This window comes from Pavona decussata, unplaced genomic scaffold (assembly GCF_977016875.1).
Source record: "Pavona decussata unplaced genomic scaffold, jaPavDecu1.1 SCAFFOLD_76, whole genome shotgun sequence".
NCBI classification, from domain to species: Eukaryota; Metazoa; Cnidaria; class Anthozoa; order Scleractinia; family Agariciidae; genus Pavona; species Pavona decussata.
Genome location: NW_028145494.1, coordinates 1,398,728 through 1,423,266, shown reverse-complemented (window position 1 = coordinate 1,423,266; position 24,539 = coordinate 1,398,728). Strand labels below are relative to the sequence as shown.

General features: G+C 39.4%; 2 protein-coding genes and 1 long non-coding RNA gene across 4 annotated transcripts in view; 1 reads left to right on the top strand and 2 right to left on the bottom strand.

Annotated features, from left to right (window-relative positions):
- Positions 1–24,539, bottom strand: part of LOC146476548 (uncharacterized) — a 96,227-nt gene that overhangs the window by 26,868 nt on the left and 44,820 nt on the right. The window lies entirely within an intron of this gene.
- LOC146476556 (T-box transcription factor TBX10-like) lies at positions 442–16,732 on the top strand. 2 transcript variants are annotated; one of them, XM_085114422.1, is made up of 7 exons: positions 442–585; positions 3,155–3,419; positions 6,043–6,316; positions 10,202–10,372; positions 15,712–15,779; positions 15,983–16,146; positions 16,293–16,732. In XM_085114422.1, exons 1-7 carry the CDS (start codon positions 498–500, stop codon positions 16,541–16,543), a joined length of 1,281 nt encoding a protein of 426 aa, XP_084970548.1. In that variant the 5' UTR covers positions 442–497; the 3' UTR covers positions 16,544–16,732. The 2 variants fall into 2 exon arrangements, with proteins under 2 accessions (XP_084970548.1, XP_084970547.1); XM_085114421.1 differs by lacking the exon at positions 442–585 and adding an exon at positions 2,292–2,961.
- Positions 16,611–24,495, bottom strand: LOC146476555 (uncharacterized). The gene is made up of 8 exons (XM_085114417.1): positions 23,665–24,495; positions 23,378–23,480; positions 23,160–23,228; positions 22,616–22,755; positions 22,207–22,275; positions 20,578–20,665; positions 19,754–20,269; positions 16,611–17,648 (listed from the first exon to the last, which is right to left on the bottom strand). Exons 1-8 carry the CDS (start codon positions 24,493–24,495, stop codon positions 17,404–17,406), a joined length of 2,061 nt encoding a protein of 686 aa, XP_084970543.1. The 3' UTR covers positions 16,611–17,403.

Sequence of the window (24,539 nt, the reverse complement as noted above, 5' to 3'; positions counted from 1 at the left end):
TTAACTGAGTGCTTCAAAGACTGCGAATTTAGCACGCAAAACCTTACAGTAAAATTTTTAGAGTTTGGAATGAATAGCGGGACTTTTGTGTCTAAAAGCTGAATGTTTTTAATACCTTTACCTTCACCAGTCAAGATTCAAGCTCAAGGGCTTGAGATTAGCGGCCAAGGTTAGCTGGTACGACTCAATCACTCCAATTAGCACTCAACTGCAACTGACGACTGAATGTAGACGCTATGAACGGCTAAGAATGGACTGGAATTGGATAAACACGCTGAGTGATGACCATTCGCGAGGTCACTTCAGTTGGAAACCTCAACCTCTGGGGCAACGTTTGTTTTCATGCTGCTTGGAGAAACCCGGCCCAGATGAAGAAAGTCTGCGTTTCTGGAATAAAGCGTTTTTTTTTTCTAGGGTGATACAATTGCAGTCGGAACCTTTAAGTTTCACGCCCAAACGAAACGTTTAACGAATATGATAAACATTTGAACAGTCATATGGTCCTAATGATTGGCAAAGCATCTGAAAGCATAGCCTGCCTGATTTTGAAAGAAGCCCACCAGGACAAATCAGTTTGCGCCATCAGTAAGTCTATATGGTGGATAATTTTCTAGATTTTATTTCTCTTCGTCTTTCTATATTTGAATTGCATGGGATTTGGTAAATAGAATACGGCAGGTGTATCGCCTTAATATTTAAACCCTTTTCTTTTTCGGGGTTAGGGATAAATTGTTAGTTAGTTTTCTTCTAGTCAAGTAGAGTAGAGTCAACTGATCTAGAATTTGGGTCTATTGCGTGTGTTCGTCCTAGTAGCCCTGAGGGTATACCGATAAATCTCGTATTTTACCTGCTTGTTCAGTGAGTTTTCTTTTTATCAGTTGTGTTTATGTCTTGAATTAAAAGCCGTATTTTACGGTCGCCAAGAAACCACAACGACCAATAAAACGTGTGGAAATATTTGTTACAGTGAGCGTACGTGCATAAATTGTGTACACCTGACATAATAAGCGATCATCTTCTGCGAATGACCACCTTCTAGTTTCGCGAGAATTTGCTCGTTCACCAATGTTTAACCGAAATGGCTCGCTGCGCTTCCGTCTGTTTTTCTCAGTTTAGCTTGCTGAAGTATAAAGGGCGAAGGTCGACATAAGGATCACCACATTGGACTGAATTTAACAAATGAAAGATTTAATATTTCAAAAGGGAGAATTCCAGTTTAAATAAACTATTCAGATTATTTTCTACATAACAGTGCTACTAAGGCAAACTTGAGTGCATGTCTGCGTACGTGCGTGCGTGTGCGTACATGTGTACGCGCGAGTACAAAGAACTAGACAAATGGTTCACATAAAATGGGAGCCAAGAACAAAATCTCAGTCTTCTTTCATCCACAGCTCTCAACATTGTTAGAAACGTTGTTGAGATTTCACTGATATTTCTGCTGACAGATTTTTATACTATCGTGCTTTAAGCGTCAATATTCCTGGGCAGAGGTCAAAAAGGCTCCCACGCTGCGATGATCGATGAGATCTGATCTTTTTTCAGTGCAAAATGGTAGACCAATTTTTGGTCTAAATGGTTAATAACGACAAAAAGTTAACAGTCATGTGAGGGAATTCTCAGTAGCTTTCATTTCAATGGTTACACTTTAGGATTCCATATACAGACGAAACATTTAGGACTACCTTATACAGTAGTTATATGGTGACATTGAGGGTTTCATACAGAAATTCAAAGCAAGAACTCGGTCATGTATGACATAATAAATACCACCGCAGAAAATTCCTGCTCAATAGCTTTCATTACGATGGTCAAAATAGGATTTTATCCATGGTCTCCCAAAGCTTATAGTATGTTTATCCACTTATTGCCATTGGATAAAAAGGGATTCTCTAATTGCCGCCTTTGCGCCTGATATTTGAGTCCGGCGGAACCAATAGTTTTCCAGCAACGTGCAACGTTGAATCATTTTTCTTTGCACACCTTATCGAAAAATTTCGAAAAATGTCACTTTTTTCTGCTGAAAAGCTATCGCTTTGCGTTTTTTAGTGCATTCCTTTGCGAACATTTGATACTCTGGAAACCTCGTGTTATTAAAAAGGAAACGACAGAAATTCTCCTCAACGTTCCTTGAATGGTTCGTCTCAGGGCCCGAGTATTCGGCAACAGCAGCGTAAAAGAGATATCTACTTTAAATCTGACGGATTACGCCGTATTTAGTCAAGTTAAGTGTGATAAGATCGCTTGTGGAAAACGGATTTCATCCACAGGATCTCATTCGCACCTGGATTACAACAAGTTGCCTGACAGAAAGCGGCTGATTAAAAAGACATCTGGCCCCTACTGCGACAGGTAAGGATCTGAATGATGGGGTTATGACCTCAGGCAATAAAACAGTGCCTCCTTAATACCGCAAATGCATTAACAACCCTTCGTTCATCAATCCTCTCCAAGAGCCGAAACCGATGTCCCTGAGAGCTGTTTAAGCCTATTGATCCACAATTGCCGGGCTAATCCAAGATAAGCTATTACTTCTGAACCCAGGCACACTGTACCAACTAACCTCGTGAATAAGTACATTTCGTTTTCTCGTCTGAAAAAATTCTATACGCCACGACTGACAATGTCCCATCAATTAACTAATTAATGGTCAGGAGATATATATACTGCAGTTGTTGGCGCGGTTTTTACTGCACGTATTATTGGGTTAGCACACCACAAGGACATCACAAGTGTGCACATCAGACGGCTCAAATCAGCGATCCAATCTCGCGGGCCACATCTCGACCTTTTATCAGCTATTACTGCGTGTAATGGACAGTTCTGGATTTCTCTCTCCTAAGGCAAACGCTTTTTCCATCGCGCACCTGATCGATAGAGCACAACTCGCAGACCTTGCGTTTTTGCAACAGAATCCGAACTATCACTGGAATTCCCAAGTTCTGCTGAGAGAAATGGAAGGTATAATTATACATACAAAAGTGTGTGTTGTATGTTTTACGCGCGGGGTCGATCTGCGCATCTTCATTGATGTCACTGACTCTCAGCTCATATCGCATGTCGTCAATCATTGAGCTCAGACCCTTGGCATTTGCGTACCCTGCGGTTTTCTTGAAAGTTCATTGTCGTCTGTCCTTTGTGATTTGTTTTACAGAGCGCCTCATGAACGCAGGAACAGGAAAAAGGACGTCCTTGAGGGGAGCTGATAACCAACTGATGCCCGAAGATTCGGACGAAGGCAGTGACAACGGTCGCTCTCCTAACTCAAGTCCACCACCAACACAATCTTCATGCTCTCAAGCAAATGTAAGGCCATTGTGCCCCGGGCTCATAAACGCACGGGTAGACTTGGAGATGAAAAGCTTGTGGGAGGAATTTCACTCTCTTGGAACAGAGATGATAGTTACAAAAGCTGGAAGGTATGTATAAAACATATAAAACACATAAACACGCTCTTCGTTTAGGTTTGGTTTACTAGATCACTGCCGCACTTCATGACTTCGCACCTCAATATTTCCTCTACTCGTGCCGGCACATGAAGATCAGTTTAGAACATGCAAGATAAGGTGTAATAAATGGTGACGTTTTCATTTGCTTATCTCAAGATTTCTATTTGCATTACAACAGATAGAATAGATTGGTTTGAAATCTGATACGAAAAGACACTGCTTTCCGTGATTTTCTCGATATAGTTTCGACCTCCCTTTGGGTGCAACCGCAAGAAAGCTTGATCTATGATCTCAAAATTTCTCCTTGAGCTCTTTGGTGAGGCATGACAGGAAATTCAAAACTTAAAGACAAAGTGCATGCCATTAAAATCACTTTATGGTCCTTTATGAAGCACAAAAAAAACAAGCCCCAGTTGCCCCACGTTTCGTGTGGATCTTTCATCGGAATTGAAGTTCTACGAAGCTAGACAAGACTGTCTACTCGAGAAGCTGCAGAAACTTGCAGCCGTGGCCGGACGATTGATTGCGCTGAAAAAAGACCAAGCGCTAATTACGAGATCTAAACACGAAACGGAATAGGCAATAAGTTGCTCGTTGACGGATGGCACGAGGAAATTACTCAAGAACAATTAATACGGCAATAAAAACACAGTTGAAGAAAGCGCATAGGTGAGAACTAGACACACAATAAAACAATGTGAGATATGCCTAACGCTCAGTTTCGTTCGAGTATACTGTACTTCTATCTCAGACCTCAAGAAATTTCACAGTGAGAAAAAAGGTTATTGGAAGAATGTACGGTATATGTACATATATAGTGAAAACATTTGAGCCATTTTGCACTCGTTCTACAGCTGCTTAACTGTGTAAAGCTGCGCACAGATGGTCAACACAACCTATAGCGGAGTGCAGGGAGTTTTGCTGGCATTACATTGTCTGTGTTTTTAGGATTTGATTCATTATATATTCTAAGAGTTGAAATAGAAAACTGGATTGCGAAAATTGACTTTTTTTATGGAATTTTGTCCACCTCAATACATATGTTTTTTTCAAAATAAAAGATGAAATGTTAAGTTTTTAAACAACCCTGGCTTTTGTTGAATTCAAATGGCGAATGTTTATTGTAAATCATGATCACGTAAACAACAGCGTTATATTCACATTGATTGGGGAGAGTGGAATGTTTCTAGGGACTGATTTTGTCCGTGATTAAATGTATAGGCCCCCTGCAAAACAGGTCAAACAGTAGTGAATTAGCAAGACCAAGAACCTGCATTCAATTATAAATGGCGGGTGTCAACTCAAAAGTTAACAACCACAAGCAAACTAATGCTGATTGAAACATAGAATATATTCTCGAGTTACATTCTTCTGCTTCCTTGGAAAAAAACTTTTTGTGTCGCCTAGTGTCGTTTCAACTGAGTACATGACGTCATATAACCGGTATCTCAGAGAAATATTAAAAAATGTAAAAGGTTGGGGAGTTTCCTTTCTGGAAGTGCTCTTAGCACCCCAAGCTGCAGGGGCCCCACGTAAAGGGGCAATGTCACTGAGATTTTGCTGTATTTTGATCAAAGTTACTTAAATGTTTTAACAAAGAACCTTTTCTCTAACATGAAATTGTTCGCAGAGCACCGGGAGGAAAATATTAACTGATTTCTCCAATGAAGAACAAACTATGAATAATTTTTTTGCAATTGCTCCAAAATAAGCAGGAAGAATTTTTTCAAGTTCCAATCCATTTCTATCTAACCCATCTGCAGCAAAAGATAACAATTAGTAGCTTACGTATACTCGTAGGACAATTGTTAACACGACTTAAGATTTCCATCGATACAAGTGTGTTTTTTCGCTATTCAAAGGCACACTAAATATCGGTGGCACTGCCCCTTGGGTGAATGATCACTTCATGAGCCATTTAAATTTACTAAGTACTTACTTGAAGACGTTCGATCCTAACGTGTTTCCATTCACTTAAACGCAGTACATTATTTTCTCGTGGCACTGTTTTTTGTGTTGCAAAATGTGAATGAAATTGGAAAAAAAATAAATCACTTTATTTAAGTGTCCATGTCTTTAGCGCAGAGCACTTTGGGGACACTTTCCAAATGGAAGTGGAATTTAGAAATGTTGGTTTAGAAGGAAAGTGAACGGAAATATACTGAGCAGTACTTTTTTGTGGTGCTGTTTATACTGCTAACTTATGCTACACAAGGCCGTTCTAAATGTTAATCTGGATGTTATTCCAAAGTGTGACCATCCAAGAAAAAGCAACTTCTTGCAGTATTTTCTTAAAGTTACTCAAGCTTATTGTGCCGCACAACAGCGCTCAAGTTTGGCCATTCAGTGGAAACCTGTACTAAGGAGTACTTTGTTGTAGTTCAGTGTATATTACGCTGTCAGAACAAGTTTGTTCGAATAATAGAAGATACTGAGCATTTATTTTTGTTTTCTTGAACGCTTTTTTTCCCCCATAATCCCCATGCGATTGAAATTCGTAGAAAACCGTTGTGTTGGTACATTTTGCAAAAGAACGCCCAAACATCTATTACTATTTAACCCTGACTGGTCATCCCCAATATATCCCTTGCAGGCGCATGTTTCCAACATTCCAGGTTCGCCTTCAAGGACTAGACCCAGCTTCCAAGTACATCCTCATGATGGACTTTGTACCCGTGGATGACAAACGTTATCGGTACGCGTTCCACAGCTCCAAGTGGCTGGTAGCAGGCAAAGCCGACTCCAGTGTACCTGGGAGAGTACACATTCACCCTGACTCACCCTGCACTGGACAGCAATGGATGAAACAAATTGTGTCTTTTGACAAACTTAAACTCACCAACAACCTGATGGACGACAACGGACATGTAAGTTGTGAATTATCTTTTGATAAAGCATGTAAAACATATAAGTGCACATTCAGCGTGTTCTATTGGGAATATACAAAATATGATTGGCCCATTTATCCGTGATTATTTCAGTGCTGCTGGTCAACACACTCGCGCACTGTATGTATCTTTTGGGAAATCTTATTTTGTTTGAATTGCTTTTGTAGTTTTTATATTATGACCTAAATATCGTTGTTTTCCGATTATAACCATTTACTGAGTTGTTAACTACAACTAACCTCTTAGACGACCAGGCCAGGTTTTGTGTTAGTGAGTTTACCACTGAATTTTCTTCGAGTTTCTTTCGTTTAAATTGATCGGTTCAGCCGCAGAAGAGACACTTTTAGGGTTTTTCAGTTTTAGTTAGTTTCAGTTTATTTTTGCCATTTTTCTTGCACATCGTTACACGATAAATATATATTAAAATATAAAGGATATATAAATAACAAAAGAGAGAGAGAAACACATGGCGAGGATGCCCATAGAGAAACCATTGGGACTTGTACGAGCTACAGGCTCCTAAAAAAATTACAACTTTGAAATCAGGATTTTAGGCGTAGCTTATTCAATTTATCAATACATTTAGGTTAAAAATCAAGTACACAATCAAACACACACAGACAGCAAAACATAAAACAACACGTTCAAAACAGGAGTAGTCTAGTTAGGAGAAATGATGATGAGCATGAGAGTCTTTGAGGTGAAAGGGTTTATCTGCCAAAACCAATCCAGTGGATAGAGAAAAATTTTCCAAAACACTTTGAAACGCTAAAATTCATACTTATACCAATGAAACTTAAAAATAACAGTCTGGTTTTGTTAGAAGTTGCTATGCTAGCACAATTTGAAAGAAATGTCCGTTATATTCAAATCCTCTCCTTGTGTCTTGGAAAAATCGCTAAAGGAGCTAAAACTGATAATGGTTTTTTCTCTCTTTGAGAAGATCACGTGATATCTTTCTTTTTGCGTTCTAGGCAAGCACGTTGAGAAAAGGTATTTAGTTCAGTTTCAGCGCAGTTTTGACCAGTAAAAAACAAAAGTTTGAAACTTTGTTGTTCTGTTGAATGAAAGCCACGTTTACAGAGAAAAAAAGGCGGGAATTTCGCAGCATGCATCCACACATTCCAGGAGCTTATGGTTTCAGTACATTTCGATTTCCTGATTGGCTTAGAACTCAGATGCATTCCTAATGTAGTTGTGTCTGTGCATGTGTGAATAGCCTCACGTACACATTGAGTATTTTTGATATTTTTCTACTTGTGCGGCCCTTTTTAACTTAAGTATACTCGTTTCCCGTTGCAAATCCCCATAGAAAATAGATGATCGTTCTCAGTATTACAAGTACAAGAGAGGAATCAATACCAGTACCTCTTGAAATTATGCCGCCAAAACCATAATAGATTGATGGGGATCAATTCTTTCCCTCCAAGAATTTCGTTATACTTGAGTGTAAGTTTTCAGTCTGTGGTTGAAATCCCACAGTATGATCATTCGGAGGGAAAATTAACGAGGCCGTCCTCGTACTGTTTAGTTATGCTGTGGAAGCAAAGCTTTGAGATTGTGGATGAAATCCTGAAGAGTAACAGTTTGGATGAACGTTCCTGAACGGTACTTCCCTGTGTTATGCTTGTTTTTCACCATTTTACAAAATGAGAGTTTGCCTCTGGGCCATGGGAAGTGAGGATTAAACCGGCTCAGAATATTTAGCCCTCTTTCGCAATTTGCAGAGTTTTCGTTAGGGTTGAAGTAAACTCAGAATAGTATTAATCTGAAGTAAAAGTCAGCGCAATTACTGCAGGGATGTCAATAAATCTGAAAAAGAGTAAAAGGTGGTTTTGCGTTGAACAAGATTAAAGGATTATGAATGACAAACTTGGAATTAGAAAATTAGGATAATTATTTCCAGATGCGCAAATCATGACGTAGCAACTTGAAAGTCAAGCCAAACGAAAATGCCAAAAAGAAAAATTGTCTGCGTCAAATTAGTCCTTAAAAACCCTTGAAGTTAACAGTGCAGTGTATTTTCTTATTACCATAGCCATTTCTCCTGGTCGTTAAATTTGCATGCCGTGCGTATTTTCTCGGACCAACTGTCGGTAGAGTTAATTTTGGGTTTTCAGCCACTGAAAATAGCAACAAATACTTTTTCAGGAAATGCTTTATTTTTATAAATTAAGGACACAAAGTCCACAAATTATATTTTTATCCTTAGCCGAGCAGAAAACGACGTTTGTAAACAAAAATTCTCTGGTTAAGGAGGTCGAAGTCTCTCGCCACTGAGACCTTTAAATCTAATATTTCCCAAAATTACAGAATGATAGATACGCTTGATACGAGTGTCGAAAGTCATTCCCATTAATTTCTTGGCAAGTGGATCACTTTTATAATCCGTATTAATATTCAACAATTGATTTCCTTGACGAATTTTCCGGTTCCGTCTTGACTTCAATCTAGGATTGTAATCAGGCGATTATGCCTCCCGTGTTGATTTTGCCCCTTGCCGTTAAGTTGGCTAAAGTACAAAGCTGTCCAAATTTCGTTTCTGACCTCTAACTCGAAATCTCGAAGTTTTCCAACGTTTTCTAGTAGAATTCTACGCGTCGAGGAACAAAAAACTCTTCTCCCTCCCTTGGAAAGCATTTTTGGGACAAGCACTGTATGGTTCCAAAGGATCTCAGCAAGAATTTTATTTAAAAGTGAAAAAACAAGTTTGGCTGTCTTGTTTAAGAATGTTTTTATTTTTTATTAATGAACTAGTGACTAATGACCTAGTCTCAATGTACAATCGGATTCAATTCGTGCAAAAGTTTGCCAGGGGTAATTAAAGTTTTTTTTCGTATGCCTTTTGTTATTGTTTTCTCAAAAAGTTTTCTATTTTTTCTACATATTTTTACGCTTTTTAAATCGTTGCCTCTCTCTTTCTCTCTCTACATAAGTATATGTTAATTTTTATTCTGAGCATTGAACATGATAATGACCGAAGAGCGTTCGTTCCGATTTTTTACCGTAACTTTTTTCCGTTAATTCTACCACGAGTCTGATATTTCTACTCTAGCAAATAACCGGCCAAAAGAGCAAAGAAAAAAGAAACTCCACACTCTCCACAGATTAGTGGGCTCAGCCAATCAGAACTCTTTGTACATAAGCATTGTCCTTGTTTTTTTCTGATTGGTTGAGAGCACTGTTGGCGCCATATCAACTGTTCAACTCCTGGCTATATTTGCAGAGACATTAAGGTGATTCTAACAACAACGAAACTACCATGCAAGACAAAACTTTGTTTGCATTAATAGAAAGAAATAACATTTGAAAACATTTGAATGTTTTGTCGAGCAGTAATTTCGTGCTGCGCTGTTTTTTGTTATGTACTGTATACTCTTTAGTCTATGTGTGCCGCTGAGCTGTGAAATTTCCTATGGTGGTGTTTATTGTGCTTTAGAAGTTGATATTAACGATTAAGTTTATGGGTCACCATACAAATGAAAGAGTACTGGGCAGTGCTTTTCTGTGGGGTGTTGTCTACTTTGCTGTACAAGATCATGATGGGTAGCACGTTTGGATGAAGGTTACAGTAAGCAGTACAGAGTCGGTGCTGCTTATTGTGCCGTGAAAAACGTCTCTAACTTTGAGTTTGTAGAGGTCTGTCGACGAATCCGCAAGTGTGACCAATGGACTGAAAGTTCTCAAACAACAATTGTATATGGAACGATCTCCTTTTCAATATTTTTGTAAAATCAAATTTGGGGCTCTTAGAGTACGTGGCTTACTGCTATTGAGACACTGTTGCTCTTTCATCAAGAAATACTTTTAATGTTACAAATTCGAACCATCTCTCTCTTTGCTCAAACCTCATTCATCTTGCAGATCATTCTCAACTCAATGCACAAGTACCAGCCTCGATTCCACGTTATTTTAGACGAATCAGAGAAAGGCAACTCCAGAAAGAGTCTGCACGAAATGAGCAAGGATCACCTGAGAACCTTTATCTTCGCTGAAACCCAGTTCATGGCCGTCACTGCTTATCAGAATCACATGGTACGTTTAAAATAGTGTTGATTTTAACTGTTTCTAATCACAGACCAGCCAGTCTGTAAATCAAATACGTCATTTCGAAGGGATGGTGCTACAAAATCTTGAAAAATAATTAATTCGGAACTGGTATGCACTATTTTGAAGAATTTCGAAGGACTACAATAAAACTTATCCTTCAAATTTGTACATTCCGTTTGTGAAATGACCAGTCTGGCCATAGCTAATTAAAGGCAATGGTTATGAAACCTTACAAACGTCTTTGCTATATGTTTTTGTTTGCCTTTTTGGCCTTGACCCTGCACAAACAACAATAGACTTTGGAATGTGTTGGAGCAACTGACCAATCGAAACGTTTTTGTTAAGATATTCAACTGTGGTGTGAACGTTAAAACAAAGGATTGTGTAGGGTCGCGGCCCTTCCAGCATAAATTGCAGCACCTTTCATGACAAGGTTTCCTAACCAGTCCCTCAATTAACTATGGTCTGGCTGGCCTGTTCTGATAAATAGAATCGCCCTAAATTGATGAGTCCATAGATTGCTTGTCAGTGAAAGAAATTTCTTAAATCCAATTCAGTTGTATCAGCTTTGCAGTAGTCCTTGGGCTTCCCGAATTCTATTTTAATCAAGTTTAGCCGATCAGATCTCTCCGAGATCCAACGTTGACGACTAGCAGGATCTTCGTCCACGGTTTTTTGCAGTTTATTCAGTTTTAAAATTTTGACAAGCGACTTGTCCTTTCTCATTGTTCGTTTGTCTGTGTGCCGCACAATACCGTCACGTTGCGAATATAAGCCCCTTACAAAATTAACCTTTCCCAAACCCTCCCAATGTAAAACAGCGTAGGGCTTATATTCGGATTTTACGGCACATGCACTAAATAATTGTGTGAAATTTCCATTTCCAAGGTTAGTTGCTAGATGTATAGGATTGGCGTGCTTTTCAACCGAGTCCCGTAAGACCAAACCCAAAGAAATCAGTCTGGCCAATCAAAACAGACGTAATTAAAACAATGAACCAATCAGAACTCGAAGCAAATGCAATAACGTAGGGAAGTGGTCAAAACTATTACACTCGAACAGGACCCACGAAACCACAAAATAGATGGTGGTCTCTGCCTGCACCCTCCTTCCTCAGCCTCAAAAGATGGTGTCTTTATTGCATAGCCACCCCTCTATCCAGCATTAAAAAATTGACAGTGAAATTCAAAGCTCACTTTTCTTCAGTTTATCTAGCCATGTTCGACTCTTGCTAGCTGAATGTTTCTGTGTCAACTCAAATTTTAAAGCCAATAAAATTTTGTTGGCAGTTTCATGAGACAGGTGGTGTCTTCGATAACCCCCCTACCACAGACAAGGTGGGTCCTCTTCGAACAAGCTTGTTATGACCACTTCCCTTACAATATAATAGCACAATTAAACACTAGGAAGGGTTGTAGTATGCAGTATTTCAACTTGCAACTCTGGGACACTCTGCCATATACAGACTAATTGTCGCTCGGATAAAAAAAACTGAAATCATGATTGGGATAATTTTATACTTCGAAAATTATTGTGTAACGTTTGCAATTGTTCCCATGATAAACCAGTCTTGGTGTGATATAATTTGATTATATATAATTGGCTTATTGCTCCAGACAATCGTTTGCGAATATAAGATAGTAACATTACATTACTCTACTGCTATGGAGTTTCAGAAATTTGCTGTGAGAAGGTTTTCGATTTCGTTTCTTCTAAATATCTTAAGCTTTGTTAGCCTTCGTCCCGTTACATTTTTGCTTGTTTTGTTTGTTTGTTTAAATGTTTGGTTTTTCATAAACATCTAGAAAAACTATGATTGAACACTAAGACTTCAAAAACGCGCTTTGGCTGTGAATTCAACTCCGAGGGTTGGGATCTACTTGGGATCCACTCACCTCTTTACATTTCTTATAAACGCATGCGCACTACTACTCAGAGAATCAGCAGAATACAAAGAACCTCGCTGAAAATGCAGGCTTGATTATGCGTGCCAAGGTTTTTTTTTTTTCCTGTTTTGTTCCTCGATACAACCTTCAAACGTTTTATCATGCAACAGTAAGATGTAACATCCACTTCTGTAAAGGCCGAAAGTCAACAGATTAAATTAAAAGATTAGATCATGGAAACCAGCACATCTTGTTATGGGCGTGACCAGGTGAAGTTATTCAACATACTTAGATCTTCAAAGTTGTAATTGACAACCAATCTTGCTTAGTCTATAGCAGCTTGTTCAGTTGATCTCATGCATTAAACTTGACCCTTTTGAGAGGAAGGTTGTAACTCTGCACAGTTCAGTATAGTCAAGCCGTCTGTATTCGTATATGATCGCCTTGTTTTTCGGCACTTACAGTAACCATTTGTAAAAGGAAACCAATTATATAAAATGATCGACAAAAGCATTACTTGGTGAATACAAAGTGGGGAAAGCTACCTCAAATAAGTGCAGTGCTTCCTGATGTCATTGTTATCATTAATACATTATTCCTTTTCTATTTCGTAAAGATTTTTCGTGTTGAGTGATGTTATTTTAGGCATGTATGGTACATTATTTTATTTTTAACGCAAGTTGACTTATGTTGTAAACAGCGCATTTGATCATTGTTATGCATAAATTCGCTTTACAAAGGGATAATTTATTATACTTAAGGTAACGGCCAATCGTAATTTTAAAATATAGGTTGTTTATGAAAATAGACGTCCATTTAATTTCTTAGGAATGTCATCTTTCGTAAAACCTTGGGCGAAAAAAATAACCGTGGAAGCAAAACGCCTGACCTAAGAACCTTCTTAGTGATTTTAGCTCTTCTGTAATTCAATTTACAGTGAATATTTCAGATGAAATTTATTCATCAAGTTTCCGTGAGACATCAAGGTATTGAATAACAGGTGGCTCAAATTAAGAAGGATTGTCAGCTTAGTGTTTATAGATTTGAACTTTGTCAAGTGCCTCGAGGCACAAAACTCTGCGTGAGTAATGATCGGAAACTTTGTCAATTGATGACCGATCAATTTTTAATCTTTACCTCCTCTAGGAGTATTAACACTCTATAAAAAGTACAATTTTCTAAACTTCCGTTTAGTCAAGAAAGAAAATGAAAAGCATCGTAGAAAGTTCTGTTCAATTCATTTAAATGGTCACACTTAAGGACTTCATCCACAGACTCCAACTTATGCAAAACATCCCACATTTTTACTGAAGATAGTTCTTGGACGGACAAGGTTAATCCCTCAATAGAGCCGACTCATTCAAGTTTACGAAGTACATTACATTCCTGTTAAGGCTATAGCCAGAGATTTTTCCGTTTTTTTTTCCTTGTACACTGCACGCCAAACACAAAACTGTCATTTTTTTTCTAAAATTTTCAAGAATTTCCGGTAATACCTTGCACAATTTATCAATTTTTCCTAAAGTTTTCATTTGCCACGCGTTGGAATGATCTGACGTAGTCAGTCCTGTCTAACCTCGTTTTCTGAAGGCATTAACCTAGATAAAAACATGTTTAACCGTCCCGAGAAAAAACAAACAAACAAACAATTGCATTCAAGTTAAAAACTAAAAATTTGCATTCGGCAAAAACAATGGCTATCGTGCATCGCCTTTACTGAGTTCAAGATTTCGAGTTTTCCTACAGTTAAGTTGTAGCTGGTATTTCGAGTTTTAAATATTTAGCATTACTTGGTAGACTGCGCCCTCACATTACTCTTTCGTCCCAATGTAATTAGATATCTTCTTTCATTATGTTGTGGCGGTTTGCCAAACACTTGACATGACTCAGTTCAAGTGGCTTCTTCGCCTACGAGTGAGCTGTAATCTTTCCTTGCGCAAATAAACACCTCACGATAAACAAAATACCGCCAACTAATCCTACTTAAAAACTTAAAGTACTCAGACCAAAAACGAATAAAAACTATAATGTCAAAGGTCCAGTAAACGTAATGTCGCCATTACTCTATTGGCGATTAATTCAGCCACTTTAAAGAGGATTGAAAAATGACCAGAGATACTTTAATCTTCGTGTTAAACTAACTAGCTCGTTACGTTGTTGAGTGAATTAAAGTCGAGAAACACTTAAAACGAGTTCAAGCGCAAATGGCATTTGATTCTGCACACATTACGTGCCATGTTTACGGCGCACCATACGACTAAAGCTCAGAGGTGAGTTGCATAAAATTTAACGTCGCGCCGGGCGTAAAATCCATCCATCCATCCGAGCCGTACCTTAAGTCTCTGGTTACAATAGTGTTTGGTTTTTCAGGCGAACGTCTGGAACAATGATTGAACACTAACACTTGCAAAAATCACTTTGGCTGTGAATTCAACTCCGAGTGTTGGGATCCGCTTCTTAAATTTATATTTATTATAAACGCATGCGCACTACTCAGAGAATCAGGAGAATACGCAGAATCTAGCCGTAAAAGCAGGCTTGATTACACTTGCCAAGGGTTTTTTTCCTGTTTTGTTTTTCGATACAACCTTCAAACTTTTTATCATGCATCATCTAAGATGTGACAACCACTTCTGTAAAAGCTGAAAGTCAACAGATTAGAGTGAAGGTGTTGTCGCACCATTGTCACCACAAAACTGTCAAAATCCCCGTGATACTTCCCCTTTAAAGTGTTGTAATGAGTACAGCAAAACGCGTTGTTCTTTTCTTTTATTTTTCATTGTAATTTTTAAAAATATTTACAAACGCCTTTGGAAGATATCTGGTACAATATTTAATTAACAGGGCAAAGTTTAGGAATGCACTTTATCGCCCCATTTCTTCTTCCCCCGTTTCAATAATGGAAAAGTGGCGCGTTTGCCTTGCGCGTGAATTCATCCTTGATTTTTGGGGGTGGGGATTTAATTTTCTTTTTATTTCGTCCAAGATTCAATCTTGGGCAGTGAAATGAAAAAACTAAGATCATTCCCCCCCCCCCCCCCCCCCTCCGCCGTCCCCTACATTTTTAAGTGGCGCGTTTTGCTTTGCGCGGAAGGGGGTTTAATTTTTTTTTTTTTAAATCCTGTCCAATATTGTAGGTTAGCTATGCATTGGCTACTTGTGGCCCAGATTTGTCTACAAGGAGGGATTAAGGAGTAAGAGAAAATAGGGGACCAAAGTGAAAGTTAGCGGCATGTAAATTAAGTTTGGTGCTGTACGTACGTGTTACTAGGTTTTTGAGCCACGCTTCTAGTCCTAGGTAACTAAAGATTGACCATAAAGAATCTCTAGATAGGGAGGGCGAAATAACGAATCTGAGGTGTCCACCATGTAAGCAAGTTTTAAAACGACGGTACTGGTTCGTCAGTTTAACAATGCTAAAATGTTGTTTTACTTTAGATCACACAGCTCAAGATCGCCAGCAACCCTTTTGCCAAAGGATTCCGAGATTGCGACCCCGACGACTGGTGGGTATTCTCAGCCTCCCTTCTGTATACCAATAAATAGAAGTTCTGAAACCTCTCGTACAACAAAGTTCACCCAGTTTTTTTAGGAGTCCGTATTCAGTTCTCATCAATCTTTTATCTTTGCCTTTAGTCTCAAAAGCTGTTCACTGGAATCTGAAAGTGAAAACCATTATTTTCGTTCTTTTTTTTTTTTCACAATACAGTGTCATGGAAGTGATGAAGCAACTTGATCAGGGAGAAATAGCAGCGACAGCTCGTGCCCGGTTACATGGAGACATGGTGCCTCCAAGAAATGATGTCCAGGTGTCTCGACCCCAGGCTCCCCGACCAATGCCTCCTACAATGAATCCTGCTTTTACTTATCAAGGTAAACTAAAAGGGTTGAAGACCTTCACTTCCAAAAAGTTGAAGTTTAGCTTTCGGAATTTGCTGTGTTGAAACTTGGTGGTAGAAACGCGACTCTCTAAGCGAATATACTGCAAAGGAATTCACGCCTTTTTCTATTGATTCTAGGGCCATACGAGAACAGAGCGGCACCATTGACGCATGTACCAAGAAACCTCCCCAACAATTCCCCACCGGGAGGATACTTACCCATGATGCCTCAAATGATGGGTCACATGGGTCCTAACCCAATGTCACCAACATCACCGACGAGCCCTGGATATGGTCAGCGAACTTACCAATCATTACGCATGCACAGGACGATGCCATATCCCACAAGAGGAAGTAGATCTTCGTCAAGTGACGAAAGTTGCCAATAGATAACCATTTGTAATTTTAAATTGAATTTGTATCAAAACTTTGCCTTGAAAACTCGGTGTTATTAGCCACAGTACACAGCTTTTATTTCTACAGAGCTATGTTTGTACATAAACAAATCTTACAAAGCGGAATTCATTGACGACTCAATAAATTGTTTTCAGTAGAGGATCTTTCGAATTTTACACAAAGTTTTCGGTTTGTTGATTTTTTCGTACGTATCTACTACCTATTCGTCTTTGTGTTTGACCGTAAATTATAAGCTTAAACACTGCTTTTTCTCAACGTAAATTTGGGTCAAAAGAGTGAGAGTCGAATAAGACTCATTTTGTTTTAAGAGAGATATGTCCAGAAATGCACGCTAATGAGATTCATGAACTGTATGATGGCCATCACAAGGAGTCCCCTAACCTTAATTCTCACTAAAACACACATAATTCCGTCAGACGAAGTCATATGAAAACTATTATCCTCTATTTCCTCGTTGACAGGATGTCGTTTACGATTTCAAGAATGTCAATGCAAGAATGATTTGCATTGGTATTTTCGCTCTATCAGTATGTAATTTATCGTGAAGCGGCTTACGAAGAAAATTGTATGCATTGCACGGCATGACTTTTGCCTTAGAACACGATGTTAGATTTATCCATTCTCCCTCTACAGACCTCAGTTTGCGATATCCATAAATTGCTTCGATAGCAACGTTTTCGTTACTATTCGCTTCCGAGCGAGGCGAGAGCGAAAGTCGACGAGAATTCAAAGCTAGTGCACGAGAGCCCATGTGATTCCGTCCATTTTCGGTTATGACTTCCAGTACACGTTCAGTAGACGCCCCCCCCCCCCCCCCCCCCAACCCCACCCTCTAGTTTTCTAACTGCTGTGATCCCGACTCGTTTAAGCGCTGTTTTCTCTTCTCTTTTAATCTCGTCATCAGTCTTGCAGTCTTCTCCGATCGCTCATCTTCCTCCATCCGGTCCCAATCTTCGTTTTCAAGTTCCCGGCCAAACAGTTCTCTCTCTGCTTCTTTATACTGTCGAGAGTTGGTCTCTAGAGCGTTTCTGGTCATGACGTCAAGATTCATCCGCTGTTCCGCAGAACCATGGGCCACTACGAAAAACAAAACAAAAAACAACTCATAACTAGCTGAGCGCAGAGGTGGATTTCTGTACTCGTTTCTCGAAAGCCCCGATAACTTTCTGTGCCGGATAAGCACTTTTGTCGAATGTGCTTATGTGCCCAAACACCGACAAAACCGCCAGCTACGCAGGCTAATATGAAAGAACTATTATAACTTCAACCTCGATTCTCTTCGGTGACATATGGAAAACACTCACTTCGTTACCTAGGGCCTAAACTGTGGAATGATCTCACTCCTAGAATAAGATATCAACCCTCTCTGAAGCAATTTAAAAGAGTCATACGTAATCAGGACCTTACTGCCCTAGTAGCAAATGTCAGTAACTGTCGAGGCTGCAACCTATGCCGAGAATGACTAGGGTTTATATGATTTTTTGCGATTGATGTATGAAATTTTATTAATATGGTTTACGATGTAAATTTTAATTCTTTTTTTTTTGTTTTTAGAATTTTCTAGAATTTAGTTAGGTGTCCACTATTAGTAGAGGTATTAGTAGAGAGCTTCTCCCCTCAGCTACATTACTTGACACGTTAATAAAGTTATTATTATTATTATTATTATTATTATTATTATTATTATTATTATTATTATTATTATTATTACTTAATAGGTATTGTTTGAGAGCGGAAACTTTTACCATCACTGTTTAGGCCTCGTGTAGCCTGTGAACAGGCTCCCAAGTGGGGTATAGGGCTAAGACAAAAATCGAGCTAGGAGAGAGCCCTCCGCTCGTCCGGCTCGCCGATTTTTCTTTTCGCCCTATACCCCACTTGTTCACAGGCTCCTCGCGCTGCACTGCTGCTTCATTCAAGAAAGTTGCTTAAAACCAACGCTGAACAATGTACTTTAAAGATAAAGTAACTTTGATAGAGGAACCCTATGCTATGCTATAAGTGTTCAACAATTTTGCTCATCATTTGTGGTTGTCGAGATTGATGTTAAGGTGGACTTCTACTCAAAAAAGTGAAGTTAGGTTGGAAAAGCCACTTTTTTAAAATAGCAAAATTGTAACCTTTAAACACTTGGGAATGCTGTCTTGAAATAATCTTACTCGATTTCCAGCATTAAAGCAGCGAGATTTAAGAAATCGAATCAGCAGTATGCAACTTTTTCCATAGCAACGGCCATAGCAACAATTGTTTACATTTATTAAATGCTCACAAACAAGCGTCAATACGAACATTACCCCCCCCCCCCCCTGCCTCTTTGTAAAATGACATCTGGTACTACTGTGGAGAAAAATCTGCCTGAGGAGAGAGTCCTAAGGTCAGAGTTTTAACCGACAAAACACGACCCAAATCTTACAGAAACGATTGTTTTTGCATCAAATTACCGTTCAGCTTGTATTTTAGTGTGGTAACTTGAATTTGACGAACGTTTTAGGATAATGAGCGACGGATGAGCTGTCTAGAATCCGTTCCCTTATCTTTAAGACTGTTTTTCTCCAATAACAGAATTTCTCGAACTGAATGAACTTTTGAGAACGATATCTCGGGTGCTTTGTACCCTAGTGTTCTGATATTTTCAGCAAGATTGACTAAATTTCCTAGGTCGTAAACCTAAAAAATGCTCACGATCTTGAACTGCTTCCTAGTAAGTGAATCCTTGCCCTCTTTTTTATTTCCTTCTACCTTACTTTCTGGGAAAAAAAGAATAAAAATAAATTCTAAAGAGGCCAAGCTGCTTAACTTTCGAGGTTTATTGCCTAAAGAATTCATCAGTGGACAGATCTAAGTTGATTTCATACTTATCCAACCGTGCGTTAATTAGATATCTTACAATGAACACCTCTATTTTTACTTAGAAGGCTGGTTAATCATTAACTTTTATGACATGTGACCTGAAAAGACTCATTTTGAAGCCAGGGCGTGAATCTCTATGAAGTGATGGTAAAAGTTTCCGGTAAATTTCTTTTCTAAAGAAATTAACTTGTTGAGTATAAGACCACCTTAAAATGGCCGGCTGTTAGGATCGCATCTGCCTTCGCAGACCAAAACATGCCACCATGTACAAATACCGCTGCATCTCTTAGAAATTTACTTCTATCGTTTTAGTTTCCGCACATATCTCTTACCCAGATCAACGCTGCGCAGTGTCCCTCCTAATAACGACCGCACCAGATCCTCTGCCTCTTGACGCGAACTTCTAGAAGGATGAGGACTGGGGTCGACTGGAGTCGGGGTCTTAACCGAGGGGGCAGTGGATGGAGGGATACCCCCAGGGGTGGGTACTGGTGTACCTCGAAATCTTGCAAGTTCCGCCTGTAGTCGCGCTATTTCTTCATCCTTCTGTCTCTCGGCTGATGCCCGCTCGGTCCGCTCCCGTTCCAGCTCGTTCTCTAACGCCTCAATTTGTTCCATCTCTCGCTGTTTCTCTGTTTGAAACTTTCGTCTCATCTCTTGCTCGCGGAGTCGCATCTGTTCTTCTTCCTCTCTCTTCCTCCGAGCTTCTTCTCTCCGTTGCTCCATGAGGTTTCGTCGTCTTTCTTCCTCTCGCTCTTCGCGAGTCTGCCGCCGGTCTTCAACTCGCTGCCTACTGGGAGGCATCCCTCGGAACCACATGGACCAGGGCCCTGCCGACCTACCAACAGCTAAATAAGAATGCAAAACAGAGCACATGAGTATGAGAAGAGTACCGCTAATATCATCATGCAAATTCTCCTTGCTGACTTCCACGTATTTATTTTATGTATTCTTCTTTTTACAAAATTTGATCAACGTCAACAACGATGGTAAAATGTGAAGGTCGGTTATCAGTAAGACAGTAAACAATATTGTCCAATATTCAGCTTGCCCCGAAAATGGGACGACAAATAAAACGAATTCAGTTGGCAATGGCAACCCGCTAGCGGGCGACAAAAAAGACCGGGGGAGGATCCAAGGGGAGTTTTTCACATACTTGCCACTGGATCCACGAGAGGTAATTCAAAGCCGTGGACTTCTGCCGTCACTTGTTTCTGCCAATCATCCATGAAATGGCGGTCAATCTACCAGAAAGATCCACAAGACAGTTACAACAAATCGGGTTCATTCTAAGTAGAACTGCCCTAAACGGAAAAGGGCCCATTGTCCACTAATGGGAAGAGGGAAGAAGGGGTTAGCTTCTAAAGAAACTGTGGTGTTGTGTCGGTGGGGAGTCGAAACGAATCCGGGGGGGGGGGGGGGTACTTGGGTTCAGTTTTGCTGGGTATGTGCCGCTGGCCTCTCAGAGCCCCTGCCCCATTATAGTCTATTTTGTGGCCAGTTGTAGACCCCATCTTAGTCACTTTTTGGGAAAATGTAATTTTCGCGATCCCAACAAAGTCACTTTCTATTTATGCATCTACTTTCAAGAACGGAATGTAATGCCAGGTGATTGTTACATTTAATAAACAACAACTTTCTGAACTTTTTAACGGAGACCATTTTGAATCCCTACTTAATAGAATTTTCTCACCCCAAAAATCCGAAAACGTGCGACCCCATTCTAGTAACTCTATTGAAAATGCGACCCCATTCTAGTCAATCCAGTCGTGAGAATGCGACCCCATCCAGCGGCACATCCCCATTAGCCTCTTATAAGGAAGTAACCCCCCCCCCCCCCCGGGAAACGAATGTTTGGTTTTGTCAACAGAGTTGATAAGGTAATTTGGCCAAAGTAAAGAGATTCGAGTGCTGACGTTTCGAGCGTTAGCCCTTCGTCAGAGCGAAATAGTTCATTAATGCATTCTGGACCAGTGAGTCAGTTTATTGGTTTACGATGCATGGTAACTTTAAGGTCCACAATTTGGAAGATCACGTTATTGTGAAGCGAAAACTGTTCCAATTGTATTTGAAGAAGAGTAAAAGGTTTTCTTCCACGGTACACTCTGTTTTTTTTTTATAAGAACGTCTAATTTTGGAGCTGAGGCTGAAAGTTCTTACATTTTTTTGCGATTTGAGGCTGAAAACGTTCTTAAGATGTTACATGGTATACACTAGATGTATTTCAGTAAGTCAATGCAGGAAACCTATCAATTGAAAGTACATTGCCTGCTGAGATATGGTATCAAGAACTGCTGATTATGACAAACCGAGATGTGTGTCACCATTGTTAATGCTATACAAAACATGCCCTTAAGTATTTTGGATAATTTACATTTGTTGCCTTGATTTTATATACATGCAGATTAGCACAATAAAAACGTTCTTCATCGACTCTCAGCCCGAGGAATGTTCTTAATACGTTCTTAATATTTTGGTTAATCTCAGCCTCGACGTTCTTATAAAAAAGGTTCTTATAAAAAAAACAGAGTGTAACTTGACCAGCGTCAATTTTCTGAATGCGCCTGTCAGCAAATGTTTCTACTTGCTTTTAATTAGTACACATTTCAACGTAGCAAGTACAGAAACTGTTAAACTGATTTAGTGACAAACAGTTTGAGAGACAATTGGCGATAAAATTCAGAAATTGTAGAAGAATTATTGCTCGTTACTTGTCGACGTCCGTCATTTGGCTGTAAAGCAGTATTCCCGTGTCTGAAGTAAGAAATATACCCATTCGACTTACCACTCGTTGAAAATCTCGTACGCTCAGTTTTTTGCTTTCAGCAAGTAAAACGTCCTCAACCTCCTTAGTCTGGTGGTAGAAAAATACTTTCTCAGCTATTAATAATCGAACCCTACCATGGGAAAAAGACTGCACGCACGAAAAATCAGAGAATGAAACAAGCTGAGAGCGAACGCGCTGAGGGTTGTGATTTAAGATGTGATATACAAATGACGATTTTCAGCAAACATCTCAACAATTATTAATCTAACCAATCAGGTCATGATCTCAAATTCTGACACATAGAACGGTGCCATTGAAAGGAAGTCTACAGGCTGTATTACAGTATTCCTTTCTAAAATTACCATAACTTTTCTAGACCTCCAAGGTTTGTGCAAACCCTTATAGTAACTTGTTACAAAGCTCTTACATTTCTGCATCTTAGTATTTGCTCTCTCAACAACATCAGCATGGCAACAGAGAAGGTGGCAATACAGTGGAATGATGTAAGCTTCATGCTCAGTATGTACTGATCCCAAATGTAACACACCACATCAAGAGACAGAAAACCTGCCAAGTTAAAATTAAAGACTTGACTCTGGGGTATGGTCTTAAGACTTATCTAAAGTCATAGTAAAATTTTATAATAAATAGCAATTCAATAAAGCCATTTCTCTGTCCGCTGGGGATTTATAAACTTGCATTTCTGATAATCTAAAACGATAAACCTGAAGACTGTTAAAGTTTCCCATTTTCTAATGTGTTGGCTGAGTTTGATCTCACTGCCCAAGATTTAATACTTGTTGCATCACAACAAATTTGACAACCAAATATATTTGGTAGACAGGAACAACAACTTATGGTATGGTGTACTTACAGACAGAACAGGAGAGGGGTGAACATGAGCTGTGACAGTTACCATCGTCATCAATACCAGAGCTATATGAGCAGTCATTGGAACAGGCTGTACTTACCAACAAACATGCATCTTGCATATGATCGCATGACAGTTGCAAGACTTTCTGCCAACTGAACTGGTTTATCTGATCACAGAGATGTTTAAAGTGTTAGCACAACACATGGGTTAAAAGCATTAAAGAAAGAAAAAAAAACATTTAGTAATGCACATACATACCTTTTGCTAAACCAAGCAAAATAGTAGATTTTGAGTGCTGGTTAAAATTTAGCTTACCTTGTGAAAGTATTCTCTGCAAAGAGGAAGCAAACTGTTTATCTTTTGAATCCAGGAGAGCAGTCATTTTATTTCCATACTGCCTTAAGGCTGAAAGGAACTCCTAGTAAGGCAGAAACAATTTCTTGTTACTGTGATTGGTAATGCACTTGGATACTAGCAATCATGCCTGGATCTGGTTGTAGTTGCTTTAAAACCCTGTATTATACAGGGGGAGTCTGGAGGAGTATTAAGCCCGGCCCATAACATCTCCAACATATGCAATAATTAAGGTATAAGCTATTTACCTTAGATCTAGAATCTTTCATCAAAGGAGGTCTTGAATCCATGAAGGTAAAGTATATTTCAATAAAGCCTGCAATTTCCTCAGAATCAATCTGATTCACGTTAATGTCTGAAACTAGTACTTTCAGGAAAGGCAGCACCAACAGATAGTCTGTATCAACTATGGTTGAAGTGCTGTTTGTTGTGACCTGTCTGTAAGACAACGCAGATTTCATGACACTAAGCACTGCTGGATGAGAGGCAAGTTCACCAAAACTTGACTCTGAAGACAAGAACGCTTGACACTTCTGACCGATGGCTGCATCGTGTGCAGAAACTGTCTCTCGTTTGTTTCTTAACGCCTTTTCCAAATACTCCTGACGTACCATCGGATTAGCCAGACACATTTTCCACACTGCTTTTCGCAAGTTGCCTGGTAAAGGACGGTTTAGGCAAGCATAGAGCTTGGTTCTTAAGTCCGGCCACCTTTGCAACAGTTTGATAGATGCATTTGAGGCTCCATCTAAAAGTAACTGTGCCTTTGTCTGTTTATTTAATGGATCAATGAGAGTTTGCGTGACGTCTTCATTTAGATTTCGATCAAGTACTCCAGAAACCCTTCCTACAAGATTTTTGTAGGACGAACCGTCACGGACGAGCCTCCCAGCACGATCAAGAAACATGATTTTCTCCGAATCTGTGAGATCGGAGAAGTAAGAAACGTGACTTTCTGTAAGCTGTTGTTGTACTGCGTCAAAAAGTTCTGAAGTGAAGTCTTTCCACTCGCTTGATTTTATAACATCTTCTTTTGAAACTAGTAACCAAGAAGGTATCCTTGTTGTTGTGGACGCCATGATGATTGAGTGGTTACCCAGCCACTGAGCCAGCTGTGTTATTT

Bases quoted from the DNA above. Each gene is read 5' to 3' on its own strand.
- LOC146476556 (XM_085114421.1), top strand. From the start codon at position 2,814: ATGGACAGTTCTGGATTTCTCTCTCCTAAGGCAAACGCTTTTTCCATC. The intron at 10,373-15,711 runs GTACGTTTAAAA...GTTTTACTTTAG, and splicing joins CTGCTTATCAGAATCACATG to ATCACACAGCTCAAGATCGC. The intron at 15,780-15,982 runs GTGGGTATTCTC...TTCACAATACAG, and splicing joins GATTGCGACCCCGACGACTG to TGTCATGGAAGTGATGAAGC.
- LOC146476555 (XM_085114417.1), bottom strand. From the start codon at position 24,495: ATGGCGTCCACAACAACAAGGATACCTTCTTGGTTACTAGTTTCAAAA. The intron at 20,666-22,206 runs GTAAGTCGAATG...TCTTTCTGGTAG, and splicing joins TACGAGATTTTCAACGAGTG to ATTGACCGCCATTTCATGGA. The intron at 17,649-19,753 runs GTAAGAGATATG...TGTTTTTCGTAG, and splicing joins ACTGCGCAGCGTTGATCTGG to TGGCCCATGGTTCTGCGGAA.